The sequence below is a fragment of the Symphalangus syndactylus genome, chromosome 3, assembly GCF_028878055.3.
Source record: "Symphalangus syndactylus isolate Jambi chromosome 3, NHGRI_mSymSyn1-v2.1_pri, whole genome shotgun sequence".
NCBI classification, from domain to species: Eukaryota; Metazoa; Chordata; class Mammalia; order Primates; family Hylobatidae; genus Symphalangus; species Symphalangus syndactylus.
Genome location: NC_072425.2, coordinates 72574786 through 72592702, shown reverse-complemented (window position 1 = coordinate 72592702; position 17917 = coordinate 72574786). Strand labels below are relative to the sequence as shown.

The 17917-nt window shown below is 36.2% G+C and overlaps 1 protein-coding gene across 3 annotated transcripts in view; it reads right to left on the bottom strand.

Annotated features, from left to right (window-relative positions):
* Positions 1-724: 724 nt before the first annotated feature.
* ABHD17B (abhydrolase domain containing 17B, depalmitoylase) overlaps positions 725-17917 on the bottom strand; it is a 50784-nt gene continuing 33591 nt past the window's right edge. For all 3 annotated transcript variants that reach the window (XM_055272257.2, XM_055272258.2, XM_055272259.2), the window contains 4 exons: positions 14314-14783; positions 9779-9958; positions 6521-6728; positions 725-2328 (listed from right to left, as the gene is read on the bottom strand). In XM_055272257.2, the coding sequence (XP_055128232.1) occupies positions 2302-2328; positions 6521-6728; positions 9779-9958; positions 14314-14783 (885 nt within the window). In that variant the 3' untranslated portion in view covers positions 725-2301. The remainder of the gene's footprint in view (positions 2329-6520; positions 6729-9778; positions 9959-14313; positions 14784-17917) is intronic.

Below are 17917 nucleotides of genomic sequence, written 5' to 3'. Positions count from 1 at the left end.
CAATACTAAACGAAGTTCTTCAGGCTGAAATCAAGTGACCCTACAGAAATATGAATCTACAGAAACAAACAACATTGATAATTATATAATGATAAATGCATATTTTTCCTCCTTTAATTGATTTAAAAAAGCAATTTCAAATAATATGTATATAATGGATTGTTGGGCCTATATAACATATAGAAATGTAATGTATGTGTAGTATAACAGCACATAGGAAGTGAGGAAAAACAAAGCTGTAATGGGCTAAGGAAATGACTACAGATGGTAAAGTAGTAACTATAACAATGCATTGTTGAGTTTTTAACATTAATATATTATGTAGGCATTGCCTAAAAAGTACTTTAGACCTGGTACTCAGTGAGAGTAAGTTTCAGATATTATTATCCTATTCATTACACTCCCTACCAAAACAAAACACAAAATTCAATATTGCTCACCCAAATAAAGGAATCCTCCCTTCCTCCAGCTACTTTTATTTGCTGCTGTGATAGCCAGGCTAAAATCACATTTGAGAATTACTTCTCCTTTATCTATTCTTGGGTCTTATGATTTCAGAAGTCCAGAAGTCAGTTTCTGACAGTGAAAACCAGGAGACAGCAAAGAAACAGGTTTCCCCCCTTCTTTTTTTACCATAAAAAATAACACACCAACATAAAAGATACCTTTCTAAGTAGGTCAAGGAAAAAAACTCACCCATAATCCTATTGCCTCAACACAATCATTTGTTTCATTGTATTTATTTCCTTCTGCTTTTATTCCATAGACACTTAACATTTTATTTTACAGAGGTGTAATCATTTATACTCTCTTTTTCATTTAGGATTACACTGAATACTTTAGCAAGTTTAATTATCATTTTTGACAGCACCAGATATATTTAGGGATATATAAACTATTTTCTTTTGTCTCCCTCCCTTCTGCCTATTCTATTTCCCAGGGATGGGCCTTGAAGGCTTGGAGCCCAGACTTCTAGACTTAAAAGAGCTCAAAAAGTAGCAAATTCTCACCTTGGTGAAGTAATATAGATGGCCTCTGACTTTACCAAAGTTATTAGGTGTTCAAATAGAAACACAAGTTTCATCTAAGATTCATAACATGAGAATGCTAATTATAAGTTTTGATTTATAGCCTATTAATTCACCATAGTGCCCCTATATTCGTAAACCTACCTGCTACCCTCTCTACTTCTTTTCTTCTTCAAAAACCAGAAGACTGAATCTACTTCAATTCAATATACTGCCTTAAGTAGTTGTTTTAGAGGAAAAAGAAATCCAAATTTTGAATTAATCAAGTACTACAGTGGCTGAAACTTGCATTTTATTAGGAGATAAAAATTATCTAAAAACAGCATTTCCCCATTTTTCTAATATAACGTCATTTTTTAAAGCACACTATTAAAACTTTTTTCTAAAAGTGTCATATTATGCAAATTTAGTACATGGCCTACAAGAGGAAATAGAGGGAGTAAAATAGTTTCATGTCCATCTGGCTTCATATGAAAAAGCCAGTTTAACAGCTTTCAGCTCACTGACATTTGTTAAGACCTTTGTACTTTCCCTAAAAAAAGAAAAACACACAACTCTAATGTCAAGTGGGTCATTTCCAGCATAGAGGTGTTTGCTTCCTTCCTTAGCATTACTCATTCAACTACTCAGTCAGAGGCATAATCCATTTAGAGATACGATAGACAAATGTCTTCTCCATTCTGCAAGTTCAAACTCAAAGCCTAATTCCAAGTATCGTAAGCATAAATCGTTACTTTTTTGGTTACTGGACATTTGGGGTGCACATTATCAGAATGCATCATGTTATCATGTTTGAATAAATTGCCTATTTTAAAACAAAGCAACAAGCTAAAAACTAATTCTTAATAACTATATTGATACTTTTTTCAATGTAATTGCTTATTCTGTGTGTTACAATTTGTAGTAAATCAGCTTCTGAAGTAAACACTTGTTTATTCAGGTGTCCGTGGCTACCATCCTCACTAGGTTTCAACATAACTAAATAACTGTAACTGTGCCTAGTAAAATGAATTGGTATTAAATTCTTTAATCATTAACTTGAGAATTAATTGGCACAATCTACAATCTACCAATTTACTATTCAATGAATAACTAGCTGACAAGGAGGAACTTACCCATTAAAAAAATACAATTGTGACTAACATTGGAGAGCAAATAAGTTTATGCCATATAATTTGAAAGGATCATTGGTATATTAATCCAGTTAAGTTTGGTAAAGAGAAGATAATGGAATACATAGTACCGTCGTTGACAACTGTAGACCTTGAGAAAATCACTTCCCTTCTTTATGTTTCTGCACCTGTAAAATAAAGGGATTAGGCTATATCATCTCTGCAGTTTTCATAATCTGAGTTTATGTGGCTTTCCATAACTGTTTATGAAAAATCACTCTTAAGATTTTGTCATGTATGTCTAAATGCAATAATACCACTATTTACATGATAATTGCTGTCAGTCTACAATTTCTAAAATTCATTTTATAATTATTTTTGCAGAGACAGGGTCTCATTCCATTGGTCAGGTTGGAGTGCAGTGGCACAATCAGTTCACTGCAGGCTTCTAGTCTTGGACTCAAGTGGTCCTCCCACCTCAGACTCTTAAGTAGCTGGGATTACAGGCTTGAGCCACCTCGCCCTGCTTAAAATTCATTTTCACTTATGAAGCTCTCTTAAAGTGAACACTACCTATATATTTATAGACATCACCAAGAAAAAAAAATCTATGGTATATATTCATGTAGTATACAGAACTGGTAAATTTGTATAAGAAACCTGGAAAAATATGAAGATGACAAACTAGTTCATGAAAGTTCTTCTTTATCATTCTTTTTTGTACTTGGAGGATATGGCAGGAGACCAAGGATTTGTATTACTATCGAAATTGCACTATGTTAGTATGCACAAAAGCCAAATATCAAAACAAACTGGGACCATTCTATTAAGGCTAAAAACTGATATGAGCCATTATGTGTGAGTAGGGCTGAAATTTTCACATTACATTAGAAATGTAAGGGATATTATTATTCAATTAGTTCCATTTATTTCTAGTGAGAAAACTGAGGTCCAGAAGTAACTTGCCCAATGTTGCAGATCTAATCACTGTTAGCTGACAAGAGGCCCAGATGTAATTGCCAATTTAATTATTCTACATCATACTGTCTTCTAAAAACCATAGGTAAGCTCTCAGGAGTAAGTAGGGGAAATCAAAATGGAATACAAAGTCTCAAACGACCTTACACACAGTACATCTAGTTCAACTTTTCATTTAAATCTGGAATTTCTTCTGTGACACCTATGACAGATGTCATTCAGCTTCTGCTCTGTCTCTAGTGATAAGATACTCATTAATGCTTAGGAAGCAATCCCTTTCCTTCATGGACAAATAGCCATAAAGTTATTTCTCATACTGAGCTCTAATCTGGTATTGTGTAATTTTCACCCAGTCCTGCTCTGAGAGCCAGACAGAATACATTGTACATGCCTCTCAAATATTTGAAGGTAGCTAGTACTCCTTAGTCACATCTTTCAGCTGGTTTGAGAGTTTCAGTTTATGGTACCTTTTCCAACTTGGCAAATATCTCAGGATTTGCTCTAATTTGTAAATATCCTTTCACTGCATCCTGGAATAACATTAGTAATGTAAATGTGGTTTGAACAGCACTTTGTGTATCATTTTCCCATGATGTATTTTTCACCACTCTAAAATTAGTCAGTCTACACAACTGACTTATATGTTATTTCCAGCAAGCGAAAATCTCCAGATTTTTTCATCTTGACAGGTGCTGTTTCCTTTTTCTATTAATGGCCTATTTGTTTTTAGGATAAAGACTAGGGTTCATCATGCCATCTGTAATTGTGTTCCTAATTAGCAGCCTCATGCGTAGGCCAAACTTTCTTTTCTTTTTTTTTTTTTGAGACAGAGTCTCGCTCTGTCACCCAGGCTGGAGTGCAGTGGTGCAATCTCGGCTCACTGCAACCTCCCTCCACCTCCCGGGTTCAAGTGATTCTCCTGCCTCAGCCTCCCAAGTAGCTGGGACTACAGGCGTGTGCCACCACGCCCAGCTAACTTTTTGTGTTTTTAGTAGAGACAGGGTTTCATCATGTTAGCCAGGATGGTCTCGATCTCCTGACCTCGTGATCCACCTGCCTCAGCCTCCCAAAGTGCTGGGATTACAGACACGAGCCACCGCACCTGGCCCAGTCTTCATATTTAACTGCACCTTCCTTCCTCTAGGCTTCCATATATTATTCATTCCCCTCAGCTAGGAATGCTTCCCCTGGGTCACCCAGGTCTACCCAATTCTTAGTTATCCTTCAAAACTTAGCTGAAATACCACTTCTCTGGGGGATTCTTCCTTGCTCTGCTCCCCATGTTCCCATCCCAAAAGTACCTTTTACCTGTTACAATACCTTACAAATCTCCTTTAGCCCTTATCAAAATAGTAGTATTTGTGCAATGAGGTGCCTGTCTCCTTAGCTATACCATGAAATCTATGAGGACACAGTCTGTCTTTACCTAGCACAGGTTTTTGCATGATTTATACATTCAGTAACTGTCTGTTGAATGAAGGAACACTGAATGAATAGGATCAATATTTAGATTTCCCCAGGTAATCAAAGAAAACATTTAGCTAAGCCCTGGGTTGTATGCTGTACAAAGAAGAAACTGTATAGGTTACAAGACAATTTTGGGAAAGAAAGACCTCTCCAAAAAAAGTGATGATATAATTTAAAAAATTTTCAAACTATGTCCTATAAAAACGAAGGGTAATTTTTTTTCACTCTTTCTAGTGTGGGGGTGGGGAGCATGGAAAAAGGCAAATAAGCACAGGTCAGTGGTATATTTGTTGTTTTACTGTTAATTTGACACATCTGAACCAAAGCATTCACAATACTTGATATACTTTGAAGAGAGTCATATACTATAGTCTTAAACATAACCACGGAACAAGCAGAACAATTAAAACTACATAAGGCCTTAAAATATATCCACAGTGTGTATTATTTCCATATTCATTCATTTACAAATTAGACTACATACCATTAATTTTATTTTTATTTTTCTTTCATTGTTTTATTCAGGCAGGGTTCATTCAAGGAAAGGCAACTTAGTTTTTATATGTGTGAGCTTTAGTTTTTTACTATATTGGTTAATATAAAAGTTATGAATTAAACGTATTCTTATCTCTTGTATCCAGGAGGGAATCCATGAAATTCTCAGATAGTAATCCAAAACAATAGGTCTTATTTTAAAAAATAGCCAAAGTGGGCCAGGCGTGGTGGCTCATGCCTGTAATTCCAACACTTTGGGAGGCCGAGGAGGGCAGATCATGAGGTCAGGAGTTCAAGACCAGCCTGATCAACATGGCAAAACCCTGTCTCTACTAAAAATACAAAAATTAGCCAGGTGTGATGGCAGGCATCTGTAATACCAGCTACTCAGGAGGCTGAGGCAGGAGAATCACTTGATCCCGGGAGGCAGAGGCTGCAGTGAGCCGAGATCGTGCCACTGCACTCCAGCCTCAGTGACAGAGCAAGACTCCATCTCAAAAAATGAAAAAAAAAAAAGCCAAAGTAAAAAGGGATCTGATAGCCAGTCTGTTTGTGGTCTTTAAGATCAACTCATAGACTTCCAGGATTTCATACAATGAAGACTACTGCAATTCTGTGAAGACTATGAGATCAGTCAAAATTTAAAACATCGCATACAAAATCATTCTTGAAATCTCTAATGCCTTTTAAATAACCAGCATGAAAATTTTAAGTAGTTGCCTCACAGTACCAAACTTAGAAGTCAAAACTAGTTAAAATTCAGTGCTATCATGACTTCTCATTCACAAGGTAACTCATTGGTAAATTAACAGATGGCATAAAAATTAAGATTTACATCTTTTTTAAAGGATAAATGTATGTAATCAGAGTATACAGAAAATTCAATGTATTTTACAATAAAATAGCTTTAAACTTCTATCCCTGTACAACAGGGTTTAGGTTAATTCTAGTGAACTTACATGGTTTTAAATCTCTTTTACAGTTCATTCTATTATGAGTACTTAAATTGATTTAGATACATAGCTTTTTTCAAAATAATATTACAGTTGTATTCCAGGATAAGATTTAGTATATTGAGATGTTTTAAAAATATTTATAAATTTGTTTCTAGTATGCAAAAGCATTTGGCAATACTTTTACAGCATTTGATTTTATAGAATTAAAATCTCATACAGTACTCATCTTGATGTTAAAAAAAAAATTCACAGAAAAAATATAAATTACACAGCCTGACTGCGGGGTACTGTTATTTCCAGTTTTTAGTTCTGGTAATTAAAACCTTCATTAAGTCTGTTAACAAATCATTACCTGTACATTTATGAAGGCAACTGACATGATTTGCAAACAAAACCTTCAGGTTTTATGTTATTTACCAAAGAGTGCAGTTCAGCAAGAAAGGAAAACCCAGTAGCAAATTTACAGAATATTTTACAAATTTACCAGTTCCTGTGACACAAACTGTTTCAACCTTTCAAGATACTGTCCATAAAGTTCCACATCATTGTGACCTGCTCCTTCAACCCAGAGAGGCTCCACAGGTCTTTGGCAACGTTCAAACAATGCAAGGCCATGTGAAAAGTCAATGACTTCATCTTCAGTCCCATGAATTATTAAAACTGGAGAGGTTATCTTAGAGATTTTGTCAATGCTGCAGGGAAAAAGGAAGGGGGAAAAATGCAATAAATTAACTATGTAAAGGAACATATTCTTGTGCTATATCAGACAGATACCTCAAATATGAGAACTGTATGAATCAGTTCAGAAGGTAAGAATGTCTCTTGAATTTCCAGTAAGATTCAAAAATTGCCTTTTACATACTCTCTACCTTAAGATTATCTGAGGAAGTTATTTTCATGCACTTGTTTTGATGGTTTTGCTGGAATCACTCAATGCTCTTGTCACTCTACTGTACCTTTCTACAATGTTGACTTTTGGCACAGAGAAACTTAGGTGTCCAGAAGAAGAGAAAACTTAAGAACCATTTCAAGTATGCGCTAATTTCACTTTCTGCACTCACTATATTCTTTCTCCTAGTCTCCTACTAAAATGACAGCAAAATGTTTTATGTTTATGTTCTTATTGAAGATAAAGATACAAAAACAAGGAGAATGTACTAAAATATAATCAAATGTTGGAGCTGGAAAGAAGATTAATGTGTGAAATAATTTATTAAAAGGATAGAAGAAAATACAATTTTAGGCAGATAGACGGTAAAGTGATGAACGAAACCAATTTATACCACAGAATACCCCAGAAAGCTAAGGAATTACCATGGTGATGAAGGGGGTGACTGAAATATACAGGACTTTTGCAAAGTCTGTGTAAGAAAGTTAGCCTCCCCTTCCCAGTTCCGTTTGCCTGTTCATATACCCGGAAATTGCCTGCCCCCAAGACTGGAATGTCTGTGAACTAGAAGACTGCCAGAGTTTAGAACAGAGGTGTCATAGAGACAACGGAAACATATACATTTACATACTGGCTACTATGAACCCATTTTCCCTATGTGGCTCCCAGAATGTTGGTAGTCAGGCCACTGTCCTCCAGGAGGGACTTTTAGAAAGAGTCTTCTTTGGGCCGGGCGCAGTGGCTCACGCCTGTAATCTTGGCACTTTGGGAGGCCGTAGTGGGTGGATCACCTGAGGTCAGGAGTTCGAGACCAGCCTGATCAACATGGTGAAACCCCGTCTCTACTAAAAATACAAAAAAAAAAAAATTAGCCGGGCATGATGGCGCATGCCTGTAATCCCAGCTACTCGCGAGGCTGAGGCAGGAGAATCACTTGAACCCTGGAGGCAGCGGTTGCAGTGAGCCAAGATCGCACCATTGTACTCCAGAGCGAGACTCTGTCTCAGAAAAAAGAAAAAAAGAAAGAAAGAGCCTTCTTTGGAGATTATATCAGATCAGCCCTTTAGGTGATCTGCTAAATCTCGATTGTCTGCTTATATGTAAGAGTAAAGAGTTGATCAGCTCCTTTACTTACATATAAGCAGGCAACCAAGAATTATCAGACATGAGAAGAGAACACTTCAAATAACGTAGGAATCAAAACAAACACTTTTTTAAAAGGCAACTTGGAGGACACAGAAACTACACAGACAATTCTTTTTAAGAATCTTTAGAGAAAGATATTATAATAAACATAAAATGAAAATGGAATTTTGACAATGAAAAAACCATCAATGAAATAATCTAAGGCTGCATTTGGTAAGAATAAATACTTGGGTTTACTATCTGCTGTCAGAAAGATGTTCAGCGGTAGAGGAATTAAAACTTGAATAAAAAATAAAAAGAAGTATATTATCTTTTTCAAACAGTTTATTTTTATTTTTTGAGACAGGGTCTTGCTCTGTCGCCCAGGCTGGAGTACAGTGGCACCATCTTGGCTCACTGCCATCTCTGTCTCCCAGGTTCAAGGGATTCTCATGCCTCAGCCTTTTGAGTAGCTAGGATTACAGGCACGCATCACCATGCCTGGCTAATTTTTGTAATTTTGGTGGAGACGGGGTTTCACCATGTTGGCCAGGCTGGTCTCGAACTCTTGGCCTCAAGTGATCCACCCGCCACGGCCTCCAAAAGTGCTGGGACTACAGGCATGAACCACTGCGCCTGGCCAGTTTATTTTTAGTGTTGCTCTCTGTTGGTGCACCAGAAATGAAAGAGGGAGCTAGATGGAGACATAAGTTGACAACAACACTGATATGGGGATACTCAGATACATCCCTATCATTTTTACCATTCAGCTAGACAGAGGCAGTATAATGCCTATACCCACATTACCTGAAACAAAAACAAACCCAAAACAAAATAAAAACCCAAACATGCCCACAGCTTGCCCTTGTGATAAGATCATGTGTTTACATACTTTCCCTACTAAAGTGACCCATTACTGGCTAATGATGAAAATAATGTGTTTTTAAAATAATTCTTGAACCATGTGATGACTTTGCCTTTGGCCCATCAGCCATTCACAAAAAAAATCCTTTGTATTGCTGCCAGTTGGAGAAAGGAAAGAAAACTAAAATTTGCCAACTTATTTCTTGTCTTCTCCTTGAGGAAAATAGGCCATTAATTTTTTCCAACTATGAAGAGTAGGTGGGAACTACCTCCTGTCTTGAGAAGCACGAAAGAAAAGTAGCTACTTTCCTTTCAAATACATCTAAGTATGTTTGCAGGTTTTGTGGCAGCAATACTTACTAATCTAGTTAAGATTCAACTTTTTTTTCAATTCACTTCTTTTGTAAATTAGATATCATTAATCAGATATTTACTCATTTTAACCTCTACCTGTTCTTCTCTAACATCAAGTGTCTCACTGGATGGCACTATCCATTAGCACCTCAGGGCAGAAACACGGTAGTCATGTTCAAGTTTTTCTCTTTAGCATCCTACATCCAGTCTGATACTCAGTTCTGTCAAATTTATCTTTCAAATTCATTCCCTTGTCTCCAACACTAGTGCCACCACCTGAGGTGTAAGGCCCTCAGCAATTTTCATCTAGATTACTACTCCTCAAACATTTCAGCCTTCTGACTGGTCACCTGCTAATACCCTCTTTACAAATTAATTTTTCATAATTTCTATGTGCTAATATATATAAAATGAAGTTTATGGTTGAGTGAACTGTGTCATGAATACTTTAAATGATGAAAAAATTCCCAAGTTTCTTGGAATTTAACTATTTTGAATATTGCTACTTACTTTGGGAATGCATCAAAACAGTAGGTCTTCTTGGTATCAGGAAAGGCAACTCGCATTCCTGAGGTCAGAGGAGAATGAAGAATAACAGCAGCACTCTCATATCGAGCAGCAAGATCCACAGATGGTACTGTCCCTATACTTTGGCCATATATAATCACATTTTCAGGGCGAATGCCATATCTACAAAGTTCAGGCGTTAAAAACAAAAACCAAAAAAGTTGGAGTGGTATGAAATGTTCCATCATTCCAAAGGATTTGATCTTAGAATAAGACAATGTCAACTAATCCATTTTTTAAACTTATGTTTCTTAGCTATTACTGTTAGTTTTAATGTTACAATAAAGTCTGTATCATCAGTTTATTTCATGTGTTTCTACTTCATCTTTTGGAAGAATAATTGCTGAGGTATTTTAAGATTTCAATCTTAAGAAATACATTTATTAAATAATTTATTACACTATAATATTTCAACCTAGCATACTGTTGACTAAGCTTGGGGCATATCACTAATATTTTAATGAACTGATGTTGAATGAATAGGTCATATTTATTTTCCGTTCAATGTAACAGAAGTTATTTATTTCTCCACACATCAAGAGTGGCTCATTTTAATTTCCAAAATTGGTCATATTGATGAACTGTTACATATAGTTATGGTATGAAATGAATAAACTATATGTATGGTTTTGGTAAAGGGCAAATTATGATTTTATGATTTTTCTTAAAATTTATCTTTGCTTAGTTGTAGAAATAGACTAATGGTTGAAAAGATAAAAAAGAATTCCAAACACCACATCGTCCAGTTATTTATGAATAGACTTTACGCTAAAATCACAAGGTACTATTTTAATCCCTTTAAAATGGCCGCAGGTTTAAATAGATGAAAACTCATTGACTCAGTATTTATTGGGTACCTAGTACGTTCAATGAACTGCTTGCTACTTGTCTACAGTATAATCATCCCAAATGTAAACTACTGCCAGTGCAAGTGCAGTGCTACCTGAGCTAATGAATGTGGGGATAAAGGTTATAGTGACATTAAATACACCTTTCCACTTAGAAGGCACATAGCAGTCACTCTGGCAGCTAAGAACATAACAGCTTCTTTTGGAAATCTTTTGCAAGGGTAAAATATCTTTCTAAGAATCTGGATATTCACCAGGAAAGAGCAAGGGAAACTGTCCATGTGTTCTCTTCCAGGGGCATAATACTATTTCAACTATACAGGTAGTAACACAGCTCTCCCCACATAGTTTCTTCATGTCAGTACTACACAAGCATTTGGATAGGACACAGAAAGTGGGGCTCTGTCTATTTCAAATTGACTCTAAATATTAGCAAACTCAGAAAAGCTTTTTTCTTTACAACAGACCTAGTTGCACATATTTCACATGAATGAAGAAATTAGGAGAATGAACATTTGCAGCATAACCACAGTTCTTGAGGTTGCATTGTTGCTGTCAGCTGAATATCAGCATTGTTGGTGGCAATCATGAAATTTGGGCTACAGCTAGCAACGACAATGCTCAAGGAAAGAGTCGCAGAGGTAGCTGACAATTAAGCACGACGGGACTCACAAGAGTAACAACTGCCTAACAGTATGAGCTAGAAAGGAGTTTACAGACCATCTAATCTAGAGTCCAGCTGCCTAACGAGCAGATCTTCAAAGTCACCAGTAGGTGACAGCTCTATAATTAGAACCCAGGCATGCTGACTCCCAGTTCAGTGTTTTTTACCTCTGAAGCACACAGATGAGGAACTCAAGGACTTTGTGGGAAAGGTGCATAGCGAATGCCAGGCCCCGAGTTTCTTTTGGTCCATCAGAAGGTCAGAAATTGGAGTTATTATGGATATCCAATTTTCCCAAAAAGGATACCATTCAAATAATAATTATTTAAGTTCATTATTTATTTTCTCTCTCCTGGTTACTTAAGTCCTAACTTTTAATCAGGCAAATAAAATAAAAGGCATATATTCTAATTACACACATTTCATTAGATGACAGAATTCCAGAACTGGAAAAGATCTTGGGGATCATTTAATTCAAGCTCTTCATTAAACAGATGAGGAAACACAGGCTCAGAGAAGTAATATTTCCTAAAGTACCGACACTTATGAAACTCCTCCAACTATATTTTGGTTTCAACATGAAAGAAAACAGAGGTCTAAAATTCTAAAATATAAGTGCTAAAATAGTATGTGGGATTATTGATGAAATCTGCCCATTCCTCATTAACACTGGCTATCAAATATGTTAAAAAAATTAATCAAGGCTGAAAATCATTTTTGAAAATTTTCTTCAAATTGATAAATGCCAAGATTAAAAAAAAAAAAAAGAAAAGAAAAAAACAGTAAAGTTGACCACTTAAAAAATGGGATTTTTTCACATAGACACAGAACACTGAACTGAATACTAACATGTTTTGTTTGAGTAAAGTGACCCTTTTGTGTCACTGGGAAGCACTAATAATGAAGGCTGGCTATCAGTTTTAACTTAGCACCCTTTAAAACTTCATTATTCCACTGAAGTTAAACTTTAAAAGTGTGAACTTTATCACTCAATAAAGCTTTTTTTTAATTATAATACTTTCTTATAGTTGTTATACGTTATTCAACTGGCTGACTCTAAAAAGTGAGCACTCAGTTTCTGTTTTAAGGCTTGATGGAACTGATATCAATATACGTAAAAAAGATTTTTATTTAAAGCAGTTTTTAATTTATCAATTAAACAATTATTTTACCATCCCCCATCAATTCTTTACCTACTATTTGCCATCTTTTTTTCCTTATTCCCCATATTTATGTTTTTATATAATTTCAATTGATTTTAAGAATCCCTTTTATGTAGAACTTCGCTATCAGAGCGTAACTTTATTACATTTTTTTGGAGGGAAAAATAGCTTTCAAGATATTTTTAATATCTTTAATAATATTAACTACTTTATTATTAAAATTGAGGTAATTTTTCCTGACTAAATGAAATCTTTAATATTTAAACATTAAATTAGAAACAGTAAGTTTTCTTTATATCCTATAGCTTCAGTCTAAAACATCCTGGAAGTCAGATATTTTATTTTCATATAATATAAAGAATAGCCTATATTAAGGTATCTGTTTGTTGTACACTAACCTGACTAATAATACACTGAAGTCTACCAAATTGTGATTTTTTTTTCTAAGAAAAATGTTTAGGTATCTTGGTGACTAGAAAAGATTAATGCAATTTCTAGTTCCCCAAAATGTATGCTGCTATAATCAAAGAATAACTGACATAGTAAGAAAATTTTATTAAACAGTTTATCATAACATTAAAACTTTTTTTTTTTTTTTTTTAAACAGAGTCTTACTCTGTCACCTGGGCTTCAGTGTAGTGGCGTGATCTTGGCTCACTGCAACCTCTGCCTCCCAGGTTCAAGCAATTCTCCTGCCTCAGCTTCCCGAATAGCTGGGATTACAGGCACCCGCCACTGTGCCCGGCTAATTTTTGTATTTTTAGTAGAGACAGGGTTTCACCATCTTGGCCAGGCTGGTCTCGAACACCTGACCTCGTGATCTACCTGCCTTAGCCTCCCAAAGTGCTGGGATTACAGGCATGAGCCACTGCACCCAGACATTTTTTTTTGTATTTTTAGTAGAGATGGGGTTTCACCATGTTGGCCAGGCTGGTCTCGAACTCCTGACCTTGTGATTCCCCTGCCTCAGCCTCCCAAAGTGCTAGGACTACAGGCGTGAGCCACTGCACCCAGCCTAAAAAATTTTTTTAAACTTGTGATCATCTCTCCCAATTTTAGGAATACAGAATATAAAGTAAAATCTCAGTTTTACAGAATGAATACTTGAAAAATAATTCCAATAAGGTATCTTTAAGTTGTACTTCCCAAGAAGTAATCACATAAAATAATGCAAATCTTGGCTTAAGATTTCAATAGAAAGCAATCCAGCCTCATACTGTTAATGAAAGATCAAGTGAATAATTAGCTATGTCATTATTTTCTCTCATTTCCTTGAAAGGTTGCAGCTTTGAATAAACACTTTTTATATCACACTCCAATAAGAAAGCTTACAAACTAAACATTTGTCACTGGATTTTTTTTTTTTTTTTTTTAACTTTTTTAAGAGACGAGGTCTGATGCTGTCACTCAGGCTGGAGTGCAGTGGCACGATCATAGCTCACTGCAGCCTCAAACTCCTGGCCTGAAGTGATTCCCCTGACTTTGTCTCCTAAGTAACTAGGACTATAGGTATGCACCATGGACTTCCAGCTAAGGATTTAAGTTAAAAAAAAAAAATCATACATAGATACATGTATTAATGTAGACAAACAAACCTGAAACTGTCTTTAAAAACTTTGTTTTGCTATTATGTGAAATTTAAAATTGCTGTCTAAAATATTAATTATTCACAGGTATGTAACAGTAAATATAACCTCTATATAGCAGTTATATATAATAAAAACAGCTTTTATTTTATTCTTACACAAGATATTTTTAGCTAACCACCACAAGTATGAAAAATAATTTCCAACCACAATTTACCTTGTCCTAAGAGCAAGCCAAGCAGCTTCAATGTCTGCATAGAGGTTCTTCTCTGTGGGTTTCCCGGAACTGGCACCATATCCAGAATAATCATATGAGAATATATTACAATTAATCCGTGATCCTAGTCCTATGTAAAAGCTGCTCATTTGACCAAGATCAACAGCATTTCCATGTGAGAAGAGTAAAGTGTATTTTGCATTGGGTGAGCAACGTACAAACATACAGGCAATTCTGTTGCCTTTACTGGTTCTAGTCATGAAACACTCAATAGCATCTTTTTCTCTAGAAGAATACTGCCAGTCTGCTCGTTCAGACAGATGTAAAGTCCAACGGCTTCCGCTTTCATCACACATCAGTGTGTAAGTTGGATCAGGTGGCAAAAACGCTAATTTTGAAGCAATTTTCCCTGGACAAGGTGGACAGCAGAAGAGGCAACATAGCTCACTAAATGAAAGATTATTCATGCTCTGAAAAAGAAAAGGAAATAGCAAATATTTTAATAACTGAATGTAGACTCATACAATAAAAAGTTAAAACACAGACATGGGTAAATTTTATTGGTGGTTAATGACTACTATTATTTTAGGTATGATTCCAAACAGATTTTTGGCTTCTTTTTTTTTTGAGACAGAGTTTCACTCTTGTTGCCCAGGCTGGAGTGCAATGGCACGATCTCAGCTCACCACAACCTCCGCCTCCCGGGTTCAAGTGATTCTCCTGCCTCAGCCTCTGGAGCAGCTGGGATTACAGGCAGGCGCCACCACACCCAGTTAATTTTGTATTTTTAGTAGAGACGGGGTTTCTCCATGTTGATCAGATTGGTCTCGAACTCCCAACCTCAGGTGATTCACCCACCTCGGCCTCCCAAAGTGCTGGGATTATAGGAGTAAGCCACCGCGCCTGGCCTTTGGTTTCTTTCTAGAAGTGCTTTAAATCCTGGGGTGAGGCAAATATTCCTGACCAGCAGACAGACTCAAATCCCATATGACAGGTTTCAAATAGCAGTGATTATTATCTCATTTAACAGAAATGTCAAAAATGATAAAGGTAATATTTGCCATTTCTTTACAAATAACCTGAAGGTATGAAATATCTTTAGTGTAGCCTGTAATTTCTATGTAACTCAGCAAAACTTCTTAGAACCTCATGGAGAAGCTAGGAATTTAGCATAAAGTGAATACATAATAATAGCATTTATGAAGCTATTTGTGAGGCATTGTGCCAAATGCTCTATGTGTATTACTTGGTTTAATTCTCAGAACAACTGTGTAAGTTGTTGTGAGAAAGGAAATTTGCACAAGATGAGGCAGTGGTGGAGCCAGGATTTGACTCCAGGCTGTCACTACACTATGTTACTGGGCTACACTGCCTCACAGATTGAGAACACGCTCAGAAGACTATCACTTTGGTCACAGTGCCAGTGGCCCAAATAACCTATAGAACATTAAAGTGTATGTATGTATGTATGCATGCATGTATGTATGTATGTAATTACTGCCCAAACTAAAAAGGCTATAATATAAAGTTTATTGTGGAAAAAAGGTAAAATCTACTAAAGGTAAACTTCTAAATGTTTGGAAGAGAAAGAGTACAAGGTTTAAAGTTAGGAAGCTGGGGTAAAATCCTACCTCTACCACTTACCGTTTACCAGCTGTATGTCCTTGGGCAAACTATCTCTTTGACTCTCATTTTCTTCATAAGTAAACAAGGCCAATACCTACACTGAAGGACCTGGTTGTGAATATCAAATGTTGGTGTAGTGAAGGCCCATCATACAACATATGGTGAGTGATGGCCATATCATTGTCACACTTTAACTCAGGGACAAAAATAAAGTAATACTTGTTTGTTCTATCAGTATTTCCTTCTATCTTGTCCTTTTTCAAATTCCTGTCTCTTTTTAGCAAAATTAGGCCATTGCTTAGTTCCAGAAAAAAGGCATTTAAAACCAACACCTTACAGGTTTGGTGGCATCCAATTTTCTCCAAAAAAAAAAAAAAAAAAAAATCTAAATATAAGAATAGGGGGAAAAAAGTACATTATTATGCCAAAAATGGGAAGAAAACAACTCAACAGTGACTAAATGGTTGAGAATATCTGGGGGAAAAAATGCCCTTTTCACTCAATACAGAATCAAATATATCCTATAATGCTCAATATAAATGTGTTTATAAGAAGCAGCAGGAAAAAGCACAGGAAGAGAGAAACAAGGGTAGGTATAACATAAAAGGCTTCAAAAGGTGAGACAAGGGCAGAAAAACATCTTGGATATTAGGAAATGCTTTAATTGCTTTCTACCTTTATTCCTTTTTAGGCTTCACAATACAGCCTGAATAAGTTAATGGCTTACTCTGGTTGGAACAAGAAATAGGACAGAAATAACAACTAAGTGTCATCTGCTAACTTTAACTGAGGGCTTCCTGAAGTGTTGTGCTGAGAATGATTCTAAGGCATACACAGGGCTTAGCCAGCAAAAGATGTGATAAATTAGTGATGTTTACTGTAGACTCTGGCTACAAATTTACTATCCTGGTCAGGAGGATAAAGTGTCTGTTGAAGAAGATGGAAGGGAAGGGACTCAAAGGGTCTGTTCCAGAGGAGGAAATGACCTGCAGAAAGGTGATGAGGTACAAGGTATAATATCAGTGCTATCTGTTTAATATCTGTCTATGGTTATTTGTCAACCCCAATTACCTCATATACCATTGACTGCTGAGCCACAATAGCCTTTTAAAAAGCTTAATAAGTAAATGGTACGTATCTAGACTATAGTCCTATAATTTATCTCTTAGCCAGAAAAACTTTTGTTGTTGTTTTTCGAGACGAAGTCTCACTCTATCGCCCAGGCTGGAGTGCAGTGGCGCGATCTTGGCTCGCTCCAACCTCCGCCTCCCATGTTCCAGGGATTCTCTTGCCTCAGCCTCCCCAGTAGCTGGGATTACAGGCACACACCACCATGCCCAGCTAATTTTTTTATTTTTAGTAGAGATGGGGTTTCATGATGTTGGCCAGGCTAGTCTCGAACTCCTGACCTCAAGTGATCTGCCTGCCTTGGCCTCCCAAACTGCTGGGATTACAGTCATGAGCCACTGCACCCAGCAGAAAAACTTTCATACACTATAATAAACAACTTTTGAAATAAACCTGGCTGGCTGAACATATATAATGCTGTGAAGAAGTTTCTGGGGATGAACACCAAAGGAGAGAAGCAGAAAGGAGAAAAACTGCAGTGTCAGGGTCTAGTTTAATGACAACTTCACTTCCTTAATGCTGACAGAATGATTCCCCTCTTCCACTGCCCAAAAGCCAGATAACTGGGGCTTATTTAATGACAACAACTTGCAAATGATCACTTTCCTAATAAGAGGCCTGGTATAGGGCAGCAACACAGACCTACTTTCAAAAGTTAATTGAATACTTTTTCTGTAAGTCTGAAAAATTTCACAAAAACTATAAACAAAACAAATAAATCTACGTTTTAGTATAGTGTGAGCAAGTTACTGAAGAAAAACATTTTATTCTGTAAAAAAAAAAAAATCACTGAAATAGCTTGTTAAACTTAGATAATTTCAAGTCCAACTTGTTCTTATAAAACTCATGT